The sequence below is a fragment of the Nelumbo lutea genome, chromosome 1, assembly GCF_056320005.1.
Source record: "Nelumbo lutea isolate HS-2025 chromosome 1, American lotus-T2T, whole genome shotgun sequence".
NCBI lineage: Eukaryota > Viridiplantae > Streptophyta > Magnoliopsida > Proteales > Nelumbonaceae > Nelumbo > Nelumbo lutea.
The window spans coordinates 59,547,491-59,566,136 of NC_142684.1; the positions used below are offsets into that span (position 1 = coordinate 59,547,491).

At 39.0% G+C, this 18,646-nt stretch overlaps 1 protein-coding gene across 4 annotated transcripts in view; it reads left to right on the plus strand.

Annotated features, from left to right (window-relative positions):
* Positions 1–17,217, plus strand: part of FU (kinase family with ARM repeat domain-containing protein) — a 54,394-nt gene extending 37,177 nt beyond the window's left edge. For 3 of the 4 annotated variants that reach the window (XM_088977387.1, XM_088977401.1, XM_088977395.1), the window contains exons 15-23: positions 3,032–3,203; positions 3,905–4,003; positions 4,091–4,639; positions 13,786–14,928; positions 15,008–15,241; positions 15,321–15,464; positions 15,581–15,661; positions 15,871–16,059; positions 16,495–17,217. In XM_088977387.1, the coding sequence (XP_088833513.1) occupies positions 3,032–3,203; positions 3,905–4,003; positions 4,091–4,639; positions 13,786–14,928; positions 15,008–15,241; positions 15,321–15,464; positions 15,581–15,661; positions 15,871–16,059; positions 16,495–16,740 (2,857 nt within the window). In that variant the 3' untranslated portion in view covers positions 16,741–17,217. Of the gene's footprint in view, positions 1–3,031; positions 3,204–3,904; positions 4,004–4,090; positions 4,640–13,785; positions 14,929–15,007; positions 15,242–15,320; positions 15,465–15,580; positions 15,662–15,870; positions 16,359–16,494 lie in introns of all 4 variants that reach the window. The other variant, XR_016109775.1, reaches the window with a different exon arrangement.
* The last annotated feature ends 1,429 nt before the right edge of the window (positions 17,218–18,646 follow it).

An 18,646-nucleotide genomic window follows, 5' to 3' on the forward strand; every position in this document is an offset into this window, starting at 1 on the left:
TTTCTCTTTCTGTAGTCATTCAGTCCGTAAACATTTGTGAGAACCCACTCCTTTCTCTTTTTCCCTTCCCCTCAACCTTCTCTATTTTAAATATTTTTCAAATCGGACTAGTGAACTTATCGTTGGGGATTTGGTTTCGGGAGGAGAAGTCTACAATTATTTTTAATTCTAATAAAACAAAAATGAATTTAATTGCACTTATCTGGATGGTTGAATTATCGATTCAGAATCTTATCTTGATTTCAATAGTTGAAGCCTATCAAAGCCTCCTAAATGGCTAAATTGTTAACTGCCTAACTACCCAAGTGTCTGACAGTATGAGACTATATGTGAATTGAGATGAGAGACTGAGAGAGTACGAGAATTGAGAAGAGAATTGCTGAATTGGTGTGATGAGAATGGTGGATTGGTGTGGAGGTTAGGGTTATTTATAGGAATAGAAAATAATTCAATTGCCCAAAATATCCTAAAAAATAGCCGCTTTTTAGTTATTGGGAGGGGTATTTTGGTCATTATAAAGTAATTTATCACTTTACCTAAATACCCCCCCTAAACTAACTATTATATAGTTGTTGGGGGGCATTATTGTTATTTTATCTCCCCCAAGTCTCCAAAGCCAAAATACATAAATACCCCCTATATAGCTGTTTATAGCTATTGGGGGGGGGGTATTTCTATAACATATTTGTCAAGGCGACGCCTAGGCGACAAGGCACCCTTTGAAGCTTGCCTTGTTTAATCGCCAAGCAGTTTTCTACTTCCTACTATAAAATACTTTTTTATTCATTTTTTTTTGAGATTATAATTATAAAATAGACATTTTTGAACTAAAATAATCATTTTGTGTGTTTATATACTAATTTCTTATTTATTGGGGTTTAATCAACACAAACATTGCTAAATGCTGTATTGAACCGTCAAAGACTTAAAAACCTGAACCAATAAGTAAGGAAGAACTTAAAATTTTATCTAATCAGCATATTTTCTTCTTCTTCTTCTTCTTCTTCTTCTTCTTCTACTACTACTACTACTACTACTACTACTACTACTATAACAAAAATAAGGGTTCAGCCCCCTATATTTTTTGAATTTTATTTTCCTTCTTCCTTTTCTTCTCATGAATATGTTGATTTTACTTTTCTTATGAAAACCATGAATAATTATTAAGGGAATATGGTTATGGTACATAGGGAACTACCCTAGAATCCATGTTTTTAACATAAAAAAATCCATCGCCTAGGTGACTAGGCAACAAGGTGCCCCCAGATGCCTAGTCTTGCCTTGGCGCCTTGAAAACTATGTTCTGTAAAAAGCCCCCTTGAAAGTTGAAACTAGCCAGGGGGGGGGAGTCTCTGAGACTCCAACTGTCCAATGACTAGTTCTTCGGGTGGGCCATGCTCGGCCCGCTGTGGGTTGGGTCGTGCCATGCTAGCTTGGCCCATGGACTTGAAACTCCAAGCCTGACATGACCCATACAATCATGCTGTGCTCTGGCACGACCTGTGAATCATCATGCCGAGTCGGGCCGCGGGTGACACAGTGATTTAAAAGGCGCACAAGCGAGGTGAATTGTAGGGTAGGCGCCTTGCCTAGGTCCTAGGCGTAGCACTTTCAAAGTCCATGTTAAGGTCCTAAATTCTTAGTTTTCACACAAAAATAATGATTTTATAATTTTAATTGCTTTTTAAGAAGATACTTTAGTAGAATTAATGAATGAAATTTACCAGATATTTTAGTAATGAACAACATTACTAAACTTTCTTCTTAAAAAGCAATTAAAATTATAAATTCATCATTTTTTGTGAGAACTAAGAATTTAGGACCCTAACATGGACTTGCTTGGGTTTTCCTTGAGGGGCATGGCACAAAGGTGGCTCGTAGAATCAGGAATGTAATATGTTTTACATCACATTAGTTACTTTAAGTAATGCAATTGAGGAAAAAAATAGATTGTGGGTTTTACATGCTTGGAAATTTTTTTATATGTTTGATTTTATTTTTAAATTCTCATTTGAATTTGCTTTGCATGTTACCTTTATGTATTTTAATTTTAGATAATAGGTTTTTTAAAATATTTATATTAAAATTTAAGTTTATATATTTTATAATATTATGTTTAATGTTTTTTGTTTTTTTGATTTTTTGGCATTTTTTTGGGTTTTTCTGACATTTTGTTGATTTTTTAGCATTTTATAAAAAATTTTGCCCTTGCTTCAAGAAGGCACACGCCTTGCCTTGCGCCTTGTGCCTTGGGCACAAATTGACCACTGCACCTTTTTTGCGCCTTATGCTTCTAAAACACTGATCAGAACAGTATTGGAGATATTAGAAAAAGGGATTTCTGGAAGATTTCGTATCACTACCTAGCCTGGAAGATTCATGGCATCCTCCTGATCTGGGCATTCTTAAACTGTACTTTGATGGAAGCAGTCTTGGTAACCCGGGTCCTTCTGGTATAGGAGGGGTATTAAGAAATAAAAAAAAGGGAAGTGTTGGGAACAGGCCCTTGTGGACAGGGCGGCTCTATTACAGCAGAATTGACAGCAGCAGTGTTTGGATTGCAAAATGCAATGGAGATGGGTGTGAGAAAGTTGGTTATAGAAGGAGATTCTAAAGTAGTTATCAGCTGGTTGAGACACAATGAACAAGTCCCTTGGAATTTCAGTGGATCCCAAGAATGGCTGACAACTTAGTGGATCAACTAGCAAAACAGGGGTTCGAAAGGGAAATCTGCTTCTGGGCTCAGTGGTAACTGTAAAAACAAAGTGTTATTGGGATCGCAGACTTTTATTTGCAGGGGTAACCGAGGCAACCCTTGATGTACCTGCATACTTTTATATTAGTTAATAAAATGTTTTGTTACTGATAAAAAACCATGTTTATTCCATGAATTTCCAGTGTTGAATTTATATACTTTGGAATACTTCTACATTTTTAAGGTTCTTGGATGTTATATACCTTTTGTTTCTCATTGAACCACATATTTTTATGCCATGTTATACAAATTGACTTGCTTTTTAATTTTGTACAGGGATCAGGAAATTCCTCGTGTAAACCAGTCACTAAGAATTCTTTCAAACTTAGTTGCAGCTGGAGCACTTCATTCTAATGTGGTGGTTGATGATATTGTATCTGAACTTCTTGGATTCACTGCTATTGTAGTTGGCATGAAAACTGCTGATGGTAATGACTTAGCGGCAAAGGTATTATACTCTAGGCCTTCATGAAGTTTCTAGCATTTGATTGTCTTTTATTTGTATGTGAAGTAGTGAGAAGAAGACTTTGTACCAAACTGATGTACCATCTTTAGATGATCATGGTAGTAAATTATAATGTTAGAATCTTATTACACAGGTATGTAAAGGATACAACTAGATAAGGTGTCAGATATACTATTTGCACTAAAAAGCTTAAATATCTGATGCAATACATGATATATATACTGGTATTTTGGTATTATAAACTGGGGTATGGAGAGAGATTTAGGGAACAAAAAGAGCTAGTGAGCTGAGTCACACAACTTTGGAAGTTGAACCGAGTCTTTGGCATATTGCCTAAGAATATTTTGAGATTGGAATTATACTAATGATGGGTATGGGCTTTGAGTTTGATTGGCACCTTGGGTTGGATCTTGGATAGAGTTAGTTGCCCAAGTCAGATTGGTTGCTTTTATAGAAACTAGTTTGGAAGTCTAAGGCCTTCTTTGTCAGGAATAAAAGTTCTAGTATGCTCATGCATTGGTAATTTGTTTATGGAAATCATGTCTGGAGCTTTCCTATATCCCTTATGATTGGTGTGCCAATAGAGATTTTTATGCCTTGTAAAAGCATTCAGTTCTTCTGAAACTAGTATGACATTTTGATGCTGTGTGGTGGCTGAAGTCCTAAAGTTCTGACATATGCAGAGTCTATCAATTTTAAAGAAATTAGTGGATATTATTGGAGTTAATGTCGGGAAATCCTATTATAGGCATTGGGTTTCCTTAATGGAGCTTTACTCACAGGTATAACTCTTGCCATGGTATTGATTAGACTATATGAAATTTCGACAATTTCTGCATCATGAACATTCTCATTCTAATAAATTGTAGGTTATAAGCAACAAGGACGATTTGTTTGCAAGAATTTTGTATGAGTCAACTGCTTGCATTGCAATCATGTTATCTAGGGTTTCTCAGGGACTCAGAAATTCTGTGTCAGCTGCAGTTCCTGAGACGGCTTCTGTTCCTTCACCATTGGATGACTCTTCGAAACAAATTTTAGATCACATTAAGACATCTGGTGTGGTGGATTTGTTGTTTGTGTGCCTAATGACTTCAGGTTCAAGTCTCGTGTCTGGTTCTTCACAAATGCTGCGTTCTGCCTGTGAAGCATGCAAGGCTATGTGGGCTTTGGTAGATGCATTGGAAATTCTATCCTTGAAACAGCATGCCTATTTGTTTCCTTTAGACTCTATTAGGAGCCATTCATTGCATCGACTTGACATCAGAGAGCATGACCAAGGTTCTTTTTTTGGGGTTGATTTGGAAAAAGTTATTGATGCAGTGACAAGAGCTTTCCTTAAATCAAAAGCTATACAGGTTGCTATTTACTATTCCCTTCACCAACGTCTGGAGTCAGCTGTTTCTTCTGCCATTCAGGTGTTATTTTCTCTCTTATCCTTGACCAGTGCAGTCTGTATTTGTATGTGCTTATTTTGATTACTAATGATTTTTGCATGTTCCTATATGGATTACATGTGTATGCAACTTTCGTTTTCTGTTCACTGTCTAGGCTCTTATAATATTAGCAGTTGGTTGGGTATGCACCAATTTAATATTTATACATATATGGGAATTTTTTTGGTGTGGTGTTCTTCCACCCCTTCCCTAATTTTATACATAAGCCATTTTAAAAAAGTATTGTGTTCTGTCATTGTACTGTTTATCTTTTTTAGCCTTCTAACATGATTCTATGCGTTGCATTCCTTTAACTGGGTAACAAGTATTTGAACACTCACTGTACTAATCCATCTTGCAATTCTTTCCCATTGTGGGCTTTTGTACAGTGCCTTATGCTAGTTTTTTGTTTTCTTCTTTATTTTCAAAGTGAATTATTTTCGGGGCTATGAATGATATCTGTTTATATGAATTTGAATACAATCCTGTTAAGGGTGATCCTAATTCAATCCATTTATAATTCTATTGAATACGAATCCATCCCTATCTTATCTGATCTTATATATGTTTAAATATATAATGTTTGGGTAAATATGAAACCATCCCTATCTACTATACATAGTGTGTGTCTAACCAGTGTTTTATGAGAAGACAAAACATATTGAAGTGGACAGTCATTTTATCTAGGAGAAGGTGCAGTGTAATGATGTTGATGTTCCATTTGTCATATCAGAAAAACAACTGGCAGATATGTTCGGCAAGGCATTTAATAGACCATGGTTTGATTTTGTTGTGTCCAAGCTGGTCTATACAACATATATACACCATCTTGAGGGGAGGAGTGTAGAGAGTTACTGATATAATGTTTAATGGCAGGGTAGTTCAGGCTTTGTGCAAAAATTGCTAAAATAGGACTATAAGTAGGGGTGAGATGGGGAGTTCCATTTTATTATTAAAAAGTGCAAAAACTGTAATTTTTGTTTTTGTGTATAATATTTATCTTCACGTTTGGAGCTTTTTATGCTTTTACAAGGCATAAAAGTTAATTATTAATTCATATTAGCTATGGTTTAATTAATCACATGTTAAATTGATTTGAATTATTAATTCGTATTTTGCTTAAAAACAAAAGAAAAATTATTACTCTTGATCGACATCGTAGATTATCTCACATTGTGTATTCGAGATTCATAGAATAAAAAAAAGGGTGTGGCCTAAACCACACCACACCCTATAGAAGGAAATTCAACTTTATTACAAGGGATAACGTAACAGGACTCCAAACACCAGAATGAGCAATATGAAAAAGAAATTCAGCTTTATTACTCTTTGAAGGGAAATGATTTCTACAATGTTTGCTCAATTGACAAGTTTGACATTTTAGTTCAGACATAGACACTGACATAAACAAATCTGGAAACAAAATTTTCATTGACTCAAAAAACAAATGGCCAAGACGATTATGCCATAATTGAATCTGACTCTTACTAAACTTACTCATAAGACTCTATAGTTGCAAGACCCTGACTTTGTGGCTTCGAAAATAGCTTTGCTCTGCAACACATAGAGACCATCAACCATACTCTCTTTACCTATTGTCTCCCCCGAGGTCAAATCCTATATAACACAAGAGGAAGGAAGGGAGGTTATTGAACAATTAAATGAATTTGTAATGCTACTAATGGAAAACAAGTTTATGAGAAGTTTTGGTACATGCAGTACATTTGAAAGACTAAGGCCAAATCGTGAATGGGAGAGAAATGGTTCCTTGACCAGCTACGGTGGAAAATGAGCCATCAGCAAGTCTTACCTTACCTCTCTCAGAAAGAAGACTATAGGATTGAAATAAACTGGACTTACCCATCATATAGTTCGATGCACTAGGGTCTTTTATCTAGGGAGACTCTGAAGTAAGAGAGGATACATGGAAGTTATTAGTATTTGGCCTGCCCTTGAATCCTGTTAGATTGATGACAATTGAAGTAAAAGAAAGAGAGAAAGAGATAGAAGAAGAGAAGAGAAGAGAGGGAGAAAGTTCTGGTTTGAATAAGAGAGAAAGGTCTTCTCTCTCATTAGGCTAGATTTGTTTCTATATTACTATTAATCTGGAAATGACAAATGTGCCCCTACTTAAATGAGGGACATAAGATCTAACATAACCTTACATATCAGCAACTTAAACATAAGCATAAAGACAAAAATACCCCTACATAGTCGACATTAACACTCCCGTCAAGCTGGTGAGTATATATCATATAATCCCAACTTGTTACTTATGTAGTCCACTCTTCCCCGACTCAACCCTTTAGTAAACAAGTCTGCCCATTGGTTTCTTGTGTTAACATATGCAGTATCTATCACTCCACTGAGCACCTTCTCTCTCACAAAGTGACAGTCAACAATCAACCTCTATGTGCTTGGTTATCTTATGAAACACTAGATTAGAGGAAATATGGACTGTCGCCTGATTGTCACAATAGAGCTTCATTAGAGTGTCAATAGTGTATCCCATCTCTTGTAGAAGGTTCCTTAGCCACACTAATTCACAAGTAGTATTTGCCATAGTTCTATATTCTACTTCTACACTGCTTCTTGCCGCAATTGTCTGCTTTTTAATTTTCCATGTCACCAGATTACTGCCAAGAAAAGTACAATAGCCTGTAGTAGATCTCCTATCAGATATAGAATCGACCCAATCAGCATCAATATATCCTTCTACTTCAAGTTTTCCACTTCTTTATATCAAACCATGACCAAGAGCCCCTTTAAATACCTCACAATCCTTAGAACTACATCCCAATATGGAGCCCGAGGTTTTTGCATGAACTGACTTACCACACTAACCGCAAATGAAATGTTTGGCCGAATATTGGTTAGGTAGTTCAGTTTACCTACAAGCTGCCGGTATCTGTCAGGGTCTTCAAACTCTTCACCCATATCACTGCTCAGCTTAGTGTTTGTTTCCATAGGTGTTTCAACTGGATTAACACCTAACAAACCTGTTTTTCTAGCAAATCAAGGACATATTTCCTTTGACACAAGTTAATACCATGCTTAGTCCTTGCTACTTCTATCCCCAAGGAATATTTTAATTTACCAAGGTCCTTTGTCTTAAAATGTTCCTGTAAACAAGTTTTTAACCTCTCAATTCCCACTTTATCATTCCTGGTAATAACAATATCATCTACGTATACCACCAATAGGATTTTTCCAGTCTGAGACTCATGACTGAAGACTGAATGGTCAACTTGGCACTATTTCATGCCAAACTTCTTTACCACATCAATGAACCTACCAAACCATGCTCGAGGAGATTGTTTAAGCCCTTAAATGGCCTTCTTTAGTCGGCACGCCTTACCATCCTCCCCCTGCGCAACAAACCCAGTGGTTGCTCCATATAGACCTTCTGCTGGATCAAGATCAGATATTGGGGTTGGGGCTGGTGTGGGGATGGGAAGCAGAAAGGTGAGTGAGTGAAACATTATTAGAAATAGGATGAAGGGTACAATTGCATTTACCTTTCCGCAGGGCAATGGGAAGATCAAGATCAGATACTGGGGTTGGGGCTGGTGTGGGGACAACTGCTGGATCTGTCGACGATGATGGGGCTAGAGGAGGAGCCGGTACATGTTGGCGATGTGTATACACTATACGAATAGGTGGCCGTTCAACAGTTGGTGGCACCGGAGGCAAGGACATGGTCACAACTGGAACAAAAGGAACTGAATCCGCAACTGGAAGAGGAAGGGGAGGAGGTGATGAGGAGGAAACATCATCGGACCCTAAGAAAAACGGAGTAGACTCAAAGAAAGTAACATCAACACACACAAAGGAACGCTGGGAGCTAGGATGATAACACTTATACCCTTTCTTAGTCTAGGAATAGCCAAGGAAGAAGCACTTAATGGATCGTGCATCTAACTTGTCCCTTCTTGGCCCCAGATTATGAACGAAGCAGACACACCCAAAAAAACCAAGGAGAAAGAGGAAATAGAGACAAGGTGGGAAACAAATTGGTGAATGGAGAATGACCATCAAGGATAGATGTGAGCATTCAGTTAATCAGGAAGCAAGAAGTAAGCACAACATCACTCCAGAAAGGTTTGGGTACATTCATTTGGTGCATGAGAGATCAAGCGGTTACTAAAAGATGACGATTCTTTCCCTCAGCCACCCCATTTTGTTGTGTGGTGTACGTACATGAAGTCTGATGGATAATGCCATGTTAGTCCAAATATTATTGAAATGATGTAGAGAAATATTCACGGCCATTATTGGAAAGAAAAATTTTAATGTAGACACCAAATTGGTTGCGAATTTCAGCATAAAATTTTTGGAAAATGGCAAACAATTCACTCATTTCTTTCATGAAATAAAGCCACATCATCCTTGAATAATCATCAACAAAAATGACAAAATATTTATATCCATTGTATGACATTACTTTATAAGGACCCCAAACATCTAAATGAATCAAAGAAAAAGACTCAACATACGGTTATCAACCCTAGGACTAAAGGGAACACAATGATGTTTCCCCAACTGACATGACTCACAATCCAAAACAGACAGATGACTCAACGAAGTAACCAAAGACTTCAAAACTTTCAGTGAAGGATGACCAAATCGACAGTGCTACTAGAGAGGAGAAAGAGATGATTGGAGAGATGTTGACGTACTTCCACCACCATCAAGATAATACAATCCACCAACTTCATGCCCTCCACCAATCTTCATCCCCGTCTTGAGATCCTGAAAAACACACGAAGAGGGGTAAAAGGTAATGGAGAAATTACGAGACTTGGTCAACTTACTAACTGACATAAGATTAAAAGGAAATTTAGGGACATACAAAACCGAGGACAAGGATACAGGGTCCATGTTAATATTACCAACACCACAAATGGAGGATGTGGAACCATTAGTAAGGGTAATAGATTGTGATGTTGGGCAATGAGAGAGGGAAGAAAACACACCTAGAGTTCTAGTCATGTGATCGGAGGCTTTAGAGTCAATAGTCTAAGGATTGGGTGTGGATGCCAGACAAGACATACTTGAGTGTGCGAGAGTGGCTATGTTCTGCTGAGATGTGGCTTGGGCAAACCTCTCATACTCATCACGGGGAACACTCATCATCTCCTTCTCAGGTACATCTGTGGATGTAGGGAGCATTTGATCAGCTGAACGACTCTCCTATTTGAAGCTACTGTCATTAGTCATGACATGATTGGCCCAAGTTGAAGGTGGACCATGCAAATCATAGCAATAATTAATGGTACATCCATCCATACCACAGTGTGTACATCTCCTCGGACCCAAACTACGTCCTCTGCCATGGGCTCCCCATGAATCTCGACCTCCAGTACGACCACTGCCACAACCAGACTGAGCTCCCCGAGCTCCACCTCTAACACCACGACCCTTCAACACTGCAAAAGCTGATTTGTTGGAAACACTAGAGTTCTCGGTAGATCCAATAAAAATCCTCCTAAGTCGAGCAAACACCTCTTCTAAGGAAGGGAGAACTGATCCTCCTAGTATCTGAGCCTGCACTGGTTCATCTTCAGATTTCAGCCCCACCAAAAATCGAGTCACATCTAGTTGTTCTCCTTGTTGTTGCTGAATTTTGACATTAGAAGTGAGGGGATAAACATTCAACTCATTATGAATGTTTCTCATACTAGCATAGTACTCCTCAAGACTCTAATTACCCTGTTGCAGATTAAAGTATTCTTGATACAATTGATATACTCTAGTTGTGTTGTCTTGACCCGAATACAACTTCTTGGCATGGTCCCACACTTCCTTGGCACTATCAAGAAACATGAAATTCACACTAATCTTGGGTTCCATACTGTTCCATATCCATGTGATAATTTGTGCATTTTCTTGCTTCCAGTCATCATACTCATGAGAATCAGTGGAAGGCCTTTCTTCCCTTATGTTTTTCACCTTCTTCTTTGCCTTAAGGAAGACTTCTACAGATTTAGCCCATGGTACATAATTTTCTCCATTCTGCTTAATAGAGGTCATCTGAACATTTAGGTAGTTAGTAGGGACCATCACACTAGTCTTACTGTCATTGTTGTCTCCCATTGCTGAAGTCTGTTATTGCTGAATTCGGCACACTGCACACTAAACCACACTGCACATTGAACCACACTGTTTTCAGTACTTATTATTGCTGAAAATTGCACTCTTTATAGCACAAACCCTACCCCATGACTACCTGAAAGCTCACCACACTGTTTAAGGATCACTCATCCTTCGAATTACACCAAAATTTGCATAAACCCTAACACACTACAATCTGAATTCCCACCATACAATCTGAAACACACTTATCATTTGATTTACAACAAGAAATTGCATAGAAACCTTTTACCTAATCACCCGAAAATCAGACCACATAAGGCACCCATTGCACCACACGAATCGGCCCTCTTTTCTTCATCGATCAGGGGGGCTTCTTATAAACCACAACAATCAACCACGAACAACACAATTGGAGGCATAGAAACCTCCAAAGGAAGAGGACGATCATTCCTTTTCAGCCCTTTCCCTTATCTCCAACTGATGGCGAAGAAAACAAGAGAAAACCCTAGACTGCGTGCTCAAAGAACAAAATTTTGGGCAGTTTCAATTTGCTTAGTTTGGCTCTGATACCTGCCCTTAAATCCTGTTAGACTGATAACAATCGAAGTAAAAGAAAGAGAGAGAAGAAGAGAAGAGAAGAGAAGAGAGGGAGAGAAAGTTTTGGTTCCAACAAGAGAGAAAAGTCTTCTGTCCCATTCGGCCAGATTTGTTTTTATATTACTATTAATCTAGAAATGACACATGTGCCCCCACTTGAGGGACATAAGATCTAACATAACCTTACACATCAGCAACTTAAACATAAGCATAGAGACAAAAATACCCCTACATAGTCGACATTAACAGAAGTCTTTGGCAGTGCCATAGTGTTACTTGATGTAGACGCAAAAGAAGTGGAGGGAGTTGTGCCAGAACCCATTTGATGAAGTGTTCTACCGTACTGCTCAAGCTGATCACGGAATGAGTTGATGATATCTTCCTTTGGATTAGAAATAGAAGGGCGGTCTTGTTTCAAAGTGGGAACTGGAAACTGAAATTTGATGCTCTTGTGAAACCATTTTTGTTGAATTGTACTCCTCCTAACCTTGCTGAATAGGTTTCTTATTCTGTTCGTGAACTGATTTCTTAATTAATTCTTGTGCCCACTTAGGTTTTTCATGGAGATCCCAACAAGTGTTCCTAGTGTGCTTGGATCGATGACAATGAGTACACCACAACTTATCTTTGTCGTCCATCCTTTTTTGAGAATTAATCTTCTTAAAGGAACTTCTATTACTTGTATTTGCACCTCCCCTGACAGCTTGAGCAACTGGCTCCCCCTCTGAACAATTCGTAACATTCCTCCTACTTTATTCTGATTGTACTAGAGCATATACTTCTTGCACTGATGGGGGGCTCATTACTTCCCAATATCTGAACTCTATAGATTCATACATCGGGTTCAACCCCAAAAGGAAGGCAAAAACCTGTTGCTGAGAGACTAGAGACCTATAGGCCTTAGCATCCTCGTCACATTTCCAGCCCACATTTTTGATAGTGGTCTAATTCCTTCCAGATGGAGGTCAAATCTTAGTAATATGTGGAGAGACTTTTCTCCCGTTGCTTGCAAGTTGAAAAAGCAGCTTGCAGCTGATAAGTCTTCACATAATGATGTTCTGTATGAGTATATTTAGCTTGCTCCCAAATCTCAAAAGCGTTTTCATCTGATAGCCTTGGCATTAGCATGCTGTTTTCTTGGTTCCATCTGATAGCCATGGCATTAGCATGCTGTTTTCTTGGTTCTGTATGAGTATAATGTTCTGCACTTCCTGACCTTGGTTCTCTTGTCTTACCATTGATATAACCTATTTTCCCCTTCACATTTTTGTAGAGTTTAATCCCCTTCAACCATTGATATAACCTTTGGGGTTGCAGCCATACACAAATTCCTGTCTAATGCCCCACTTAATCCATTGTAGCCAGAAGACCCACAGGAGACCAATGAATCTTTAGAAGACATTAATAGAAAGGACTGGTAACACTACTTTGGTCACAAAACACAGCAGGAAGTAAGTAAAAACTGTTCACCATTTTCACAAGAATATTCGGGTTCAGATAAACCATAACTGTAGGCCAATTCCTCTTCGATCAAACCAAAGAATGCACATTACTACACTGCTGAAATGAGTTCTAGAGTAGGGAAGGTTATACTTCTGGTCTGGACAGCCCCCACAAGGACCACTATACTCTATTTCAGGCCACACAAGCACTCCAAACACCACAAACAAATCATAAAACTGCTGTTACAGCAGACACAGGTCGTCCAGACCAGCACAACCCAGTTACTGGGTACAAAACAAGATCACACGATCTGCATAGGACTGAAAAAACCTTTTACAGCATGAGTTTATCCTCTTTTTTAGGGGGGGTTCTTGTCACATGGCCAAGGAAAAGAAAAAAAAGACACTTACAGGTCAGTCGATGTGTTTTTTCACTGGCTTCAATCAGAAGAAGAAGAAAACTGAAGAGAAAAAGATGGTTGAACTGCCTTTAATCTCAGAATCAATGCTCTGATACCATGTTTTCTTGGTAAAATAGTTAAAGAACAGTTGGAAGAAGAGAGAAGAGAAAGGTTTGGAGTAAAAAAGATAGGCTGGTGGCACCGGCACTTCTATGCATGTTAGGGCGACCCAACTTCAGAAATAAAAATAGGTACTAGGACAAAAATGCCCCTGCAGCATAGTACAACTACTGTTAACACTAATCAATATCTGATTGCAATCCGAATCTAATGTAAATCTTGTGGATAAGATCTGATTCAAATCTGAATTTAAATGAACTGTGTTTGGAACTACCTATATCCTATTTGATATAATCCATTTGCAGCTCTAAATTATGCATCTTTGTATCAGTAGTAAGAAACTGCTCTTTTAAGATATTTATCTAGTTTGATCTTTTAAGTATAGCCATTGTTTTAGTTTCTTATTGTACTGACTACTTGGTTGCTTTTCCCCATATTGATAAATGCAATGTATTATTCTTCAATGTTTCAGCTTATGCAGAGATGCTGTCTTCATAGTGGATTGGTCTCTGTTGTGCTCTGTGGACTGCCAACTTCCTTACCTGTTTCTACTGTTGTCAGTGGTGGAGGGGATGGTACAATTGTTTCAGAGATATTCTCTATACTATCTCTATGTGCTTCATCAAACAAAGAGCCACCAGTAGAAGCAAGTAACCAGAAAAGCAAAGTTTCTAGTCCACACACTGTGATTTTTCATTCATGCCTGACCCTTGCCACGGTTGCACAGTCTCTGAGATCAGCTGGAAGAATATCTCCATCTTTTATGCTTACAACTAATCCAAAAAAACAGCTTGCTCGGATTTCGATCCTAGCCCATTGTTCTGATGAGAAGATGCCAACATCCTTTCAACCACATTGTGCATCATCCATGTTGGCTCTTTCATGCATTCTGTCCCTTGAAAATGGAGGTTCCTTGGAGTCCTCAATACCTGAATCTGCAGTTCCTTTGATTCCTCGGACTTCTACACTATGTGACCACCTCAAGGTCCCAGCATCTGACAAAACTGAGGTAGTCAACCAGAACGGTGCCCTCTCATACTGGCATGGCCTTCGGGATGGGTGTATTGGCTTACTGGAAGCCAGACTAAAGTGGGGGGGACCATTAGCTGTTCAACAGGTGTGTGCAAGTGGTACCCCACAGTTTCTTATTGATTTGTTAGCTGACAGCTTTCGAAATGCTTCTCATCAAGAAATGGATGGCACAAAAAATAGAGTTGGACTTTCACCTGTAGGTGTTGTATGGACAGTTTCTTCAATATTCCATTGTCTATCTGGTGGAGCTTTACCTTTTTGTCAGATCTTGGTTAGGAGTGAACATGTTAAATTGATCTCTGATTTGATATCTGATGTACATCTCAAGATCTTAAAATGCTGGGGTGGACCGGGTGGTGGCAGGGATGGGGTGAGAGATCTAATCAATGTGGTGATTGATCTCTTAGCATTTCCTTTTGTGGCAGTGCAGAATGTTCCAGGCTTGCCCTCAGCTACTGCATCTGTTAACAGTGGCTTCCTTCTCAATATGGGTTCACCTGGTGGAAAAGTATGTGTTGAAGACAAGGACACAGTGAAAGCAATTGAGGTGAACTTGCCCAAGTATATTCAAATCCTACTGGAGGTTAGATCTTTGATCTTGGTTTCAGGCACTTTGTTTTTCTTTTCATTATTTTGATTTCTGAGTCTGCTGAAATTTGTAGGTTGGAGTTCCTGCTTTTATTCTTAGGTGTCTGGAACATGTGGAGTTGAAGGATTCAGGAAGAATTGTAGCTTTTCTTGCCAAAATGGCTGGTTATCGACCACTTGCAGTTCAGATTGTGAGCAAAGGTATGTTGGATCCAAGCCGAGTGAGAATGCTTCTTGATGGTTCAAGCCCAAGGGAGGTTGTGCTGGACATTCTGATGATAGTTTCTGACCTAGCTCGGATGGATAAGGTCAGGAGATAATCTGGTCTCTAAGTTTTGACTATATTACTGGGAACTTCTATTTTCTAACTTCAAAATGTCTCTGTAGGTTTTCTATGATCACATTAATAGAGCAGATTTGTTTGGTTTCTTGAAGACCTTCCTTAGCCATGAAGACTCCAATATACGTGCAAAGGCTTGCAGTGCTGTTGGCAACATGTGTAGGCATAGTCCTTATTTTTATGGTTCATTGGTAAGACTGGAGTTGTCCATTATCATTCTGTACTCTTCATGATATGAATGGTACATCTACTGGTTCTGCTATAAATTTGGGTAAACACTTAACTCATTATTAAATAATTTTTCCAGGCAAGGCATAGCATCATCAGTCTTCTCATTGATCGATGTGCTGATCCGGACAAGCGTACACGAAAGTTTGCTTGCTTTGCTGTAAGAGTTTTCCTTATTTATAAAGTGCCTTGTTAGAAGTACAAAAAAAATACTTATCAGAATATAAATATTTGCTCTGTGTAACTCTCATAAATATCCTGGTTTTGCTGCCATTAATATTGAGCTTGGAGACTCATTATATTGGACAAGTTCACATGAAGTTTTTTTCATTGTAAAAGGAGATTCTGATTTGAAATTGTTCTGTTCAGATTGGCAATGCTGCTTACCACAATGATTTGTTGTATGAGGAGCTCAAACGGTGCATTCCACAGCTTACTAGTGTGCTGCTTTCAGCTGAGGAAGACAAGACTAAAGCTAATGCTGCTGGTGCACTCAGTAATCTTGTCCGCAATTCTAACAAGCTTTGTGAAGATATTGTCTCTAAAGGGGCCGTGCAGGTTTGTTTAAGCTCCAGTTTCTTCTTATTGTGTATGCATTGCACTTCAGCACTTGTACAGTGACAACCAGATGGGGTTGGGTTATAGTTGAAAATATCTGCATCGTCCAGAAACTTCTTTGGGTAGCTTTTTGTCCTCACTATCTTATGCATCACTTGAGCAAGTAAGTATTTAACCCTCCCAAAAGAACAAGTTGATTATTATAACAATCCAATCTTTGAAATCATGGATGATCAAGTGACACCGTGACAGAGTCCACAAAGGTTGGTGGATCAAGTAGATGATCAATGTTGTCCCAGGTATTTGCTGGATTGCATCTTGTGTGTAATCAAGAATGAGCAGGCACTCAAACATGGGGGATTGTGCCTAGCATTTTCCCTTGACATTTTAATTGCATGTGCCTATTTTTGATCCCTAAATGATTTCTCTTTGCAGGCTTTGCTGAAGCTAGTCGCTGACTGTTCAGTTGTGGCTCTGAGTCCCAGTAGAAGGGATGCAGTAAATGAATCACCTCTTAAGATTGCTCTCTTCTCCTTGGCAAAAATGTGTGCACACGCCCCTTGCAGACAGTCCATCCGTTCCTCAGAGCTGTTCCCTATTATTGGGCAACTTAGACAATCCCCAGAATCAACAATTGCCAATTACGCCTCTGTAATAATCAATAAGGTTGCTGAAGCGTGAAGCCATCAATATCTCATGTTGGTTTTATGGTGGTCCGAGATTTGATTAGATGGGAAATGGCAACTTGGTTGCAATATTGTGATATTCGTTAAAGTGCAGGCATGACAGTCACTTGGGTTTTAGGCTTGCTGTTCACTCCTAGCATGATCAAAAGATGAGCAATACTAGCTGATTCAGGTATATTACAGAGCATGCAGAATCACAATTTTTTTGGGGCGGGGGCTGGGGGTGTTGCTTATGGCTGTTGAAACATACAAGGATGCTGCAGAGGCATTTCTTGATGTTCTATGATTGAATAGGAATTGTTATATTTGTAGTGTTATTTCCATTCCATCAGCTGCTCGTTTATTATCGAATGTATAGTAAAATTTGTATGTATAAATGTATCAATTAATCAGTGTACAAACTGATGTACGACTGTCTAAGCTTCTACTTCCTTTAATGAGCTCGAGGTGCTTAATTTACTCTTGCATCTAATTTAAGCAGTCCATGTTCTCTGAAGTGTGCAGGATACATTATGAAATCCCTTAAAAGGATTTTCCCACAACTTTTCCCAGTTTCAATAATTTCTTAGAAACCAAAGGGGGCATTAGTGCAACATGTCTTGAGTTGTTCAGGTCCCACAGTTTCCCGCATCTTTCCAAATCAACGACCAATGTGGTTTTGACTCGTCATTTGATTTTTATTCTATTTGGTTGGCCTCATTTCTACTTTTAGTTTCTGCAGTATTTCCACCATTTTGCATGTTAACTGTCTTCGCTCAAATGTTATGGACTTCAGGGGTCCACGAAATTTCCTATTTCAATTGAAGGCTTAACGTCTCCATATGACATATGTATTGCATTGTATCAGACAATCAGTATTGAGGCACCCGGATGCGATAAATACTGGGTAATCTATCTTCAGTTATCTATCTCTGAATTATAATAGTGAACAAATAAAAGAAAAAATTAGCATCACTTAACTGAAATGCTTGTGCTTGTTACCATGTTAGATATTTTAAAACTTGCTTCAATGGAGGAGGTACCAGTGAACCTGCTGGTAAAGTCTGTAACTGGTTGTAGCGGAGGCCTGGAATCAGTTTTGTGCCTTCACGCAGGTTGGGGGGCCGGGATTAGGGTTTCTGGGAGGACAACTCCCCGACTCCCCGTTGTATTGCCCATTACACAAGAAGGGAAAAAAAAGCCTTGCTTCAATTCATATTTGAGTATTTTTTTTTGTACAGCTAATTTTCCATGAGCAAGCCTGTTAACTAATTAAGATCCTAATGACTGGTGTACGGGTGCCTTATCGAAATCCTCACTTGCTCACCGCCTACTCTGTCCTCGGGACTCTTATTCAAGAGTTAACCACTTGTCTGGTTAGCAGGCCGCCTAGTTTGGTTTGGTAAGCTGTTAAAGTATGGAAGATGTGTTCGGGAAAGGTGGTTGATGGCCCATTATTTTAAACAATAAAAGCAGTTGGTTTATTCTACACAGGCATCATCATCTAAAATCTTGTCCCAAGTATATAGGCGCTTTGCCAATAACCGTTGACTTTATCTATGGCAAGGTAATTGTTGCCGCGCGTCCAAGAAGGTAAAATCACTCTTCAGCTTTCGAGCGTTAGCTGAAGACCTCCGAGCCTCGGAGGAGGTTGATGGAACCCGAGGACAGCTAGCCGAGGCGAAGTACTTCTTTCGAGGATTATGGTAACCGAGGACTGCTAGTGGAGGCGAGGTCCCTGATGAGTTGAGATATTGTAAGAGGGAGTGTAAGAGACCTCGGGGTGGATATTCGAGATAGAGACTGCGACGCTCAAGTTAGTACGAGGTGTGAAGCAGGGGGGAGTGTGAGATTGCTCCTGGAGAAAGTCCTCGGATGCACCAAATCTCCCTGAATTAATGCTAGGTAGACAATGTAGGTGC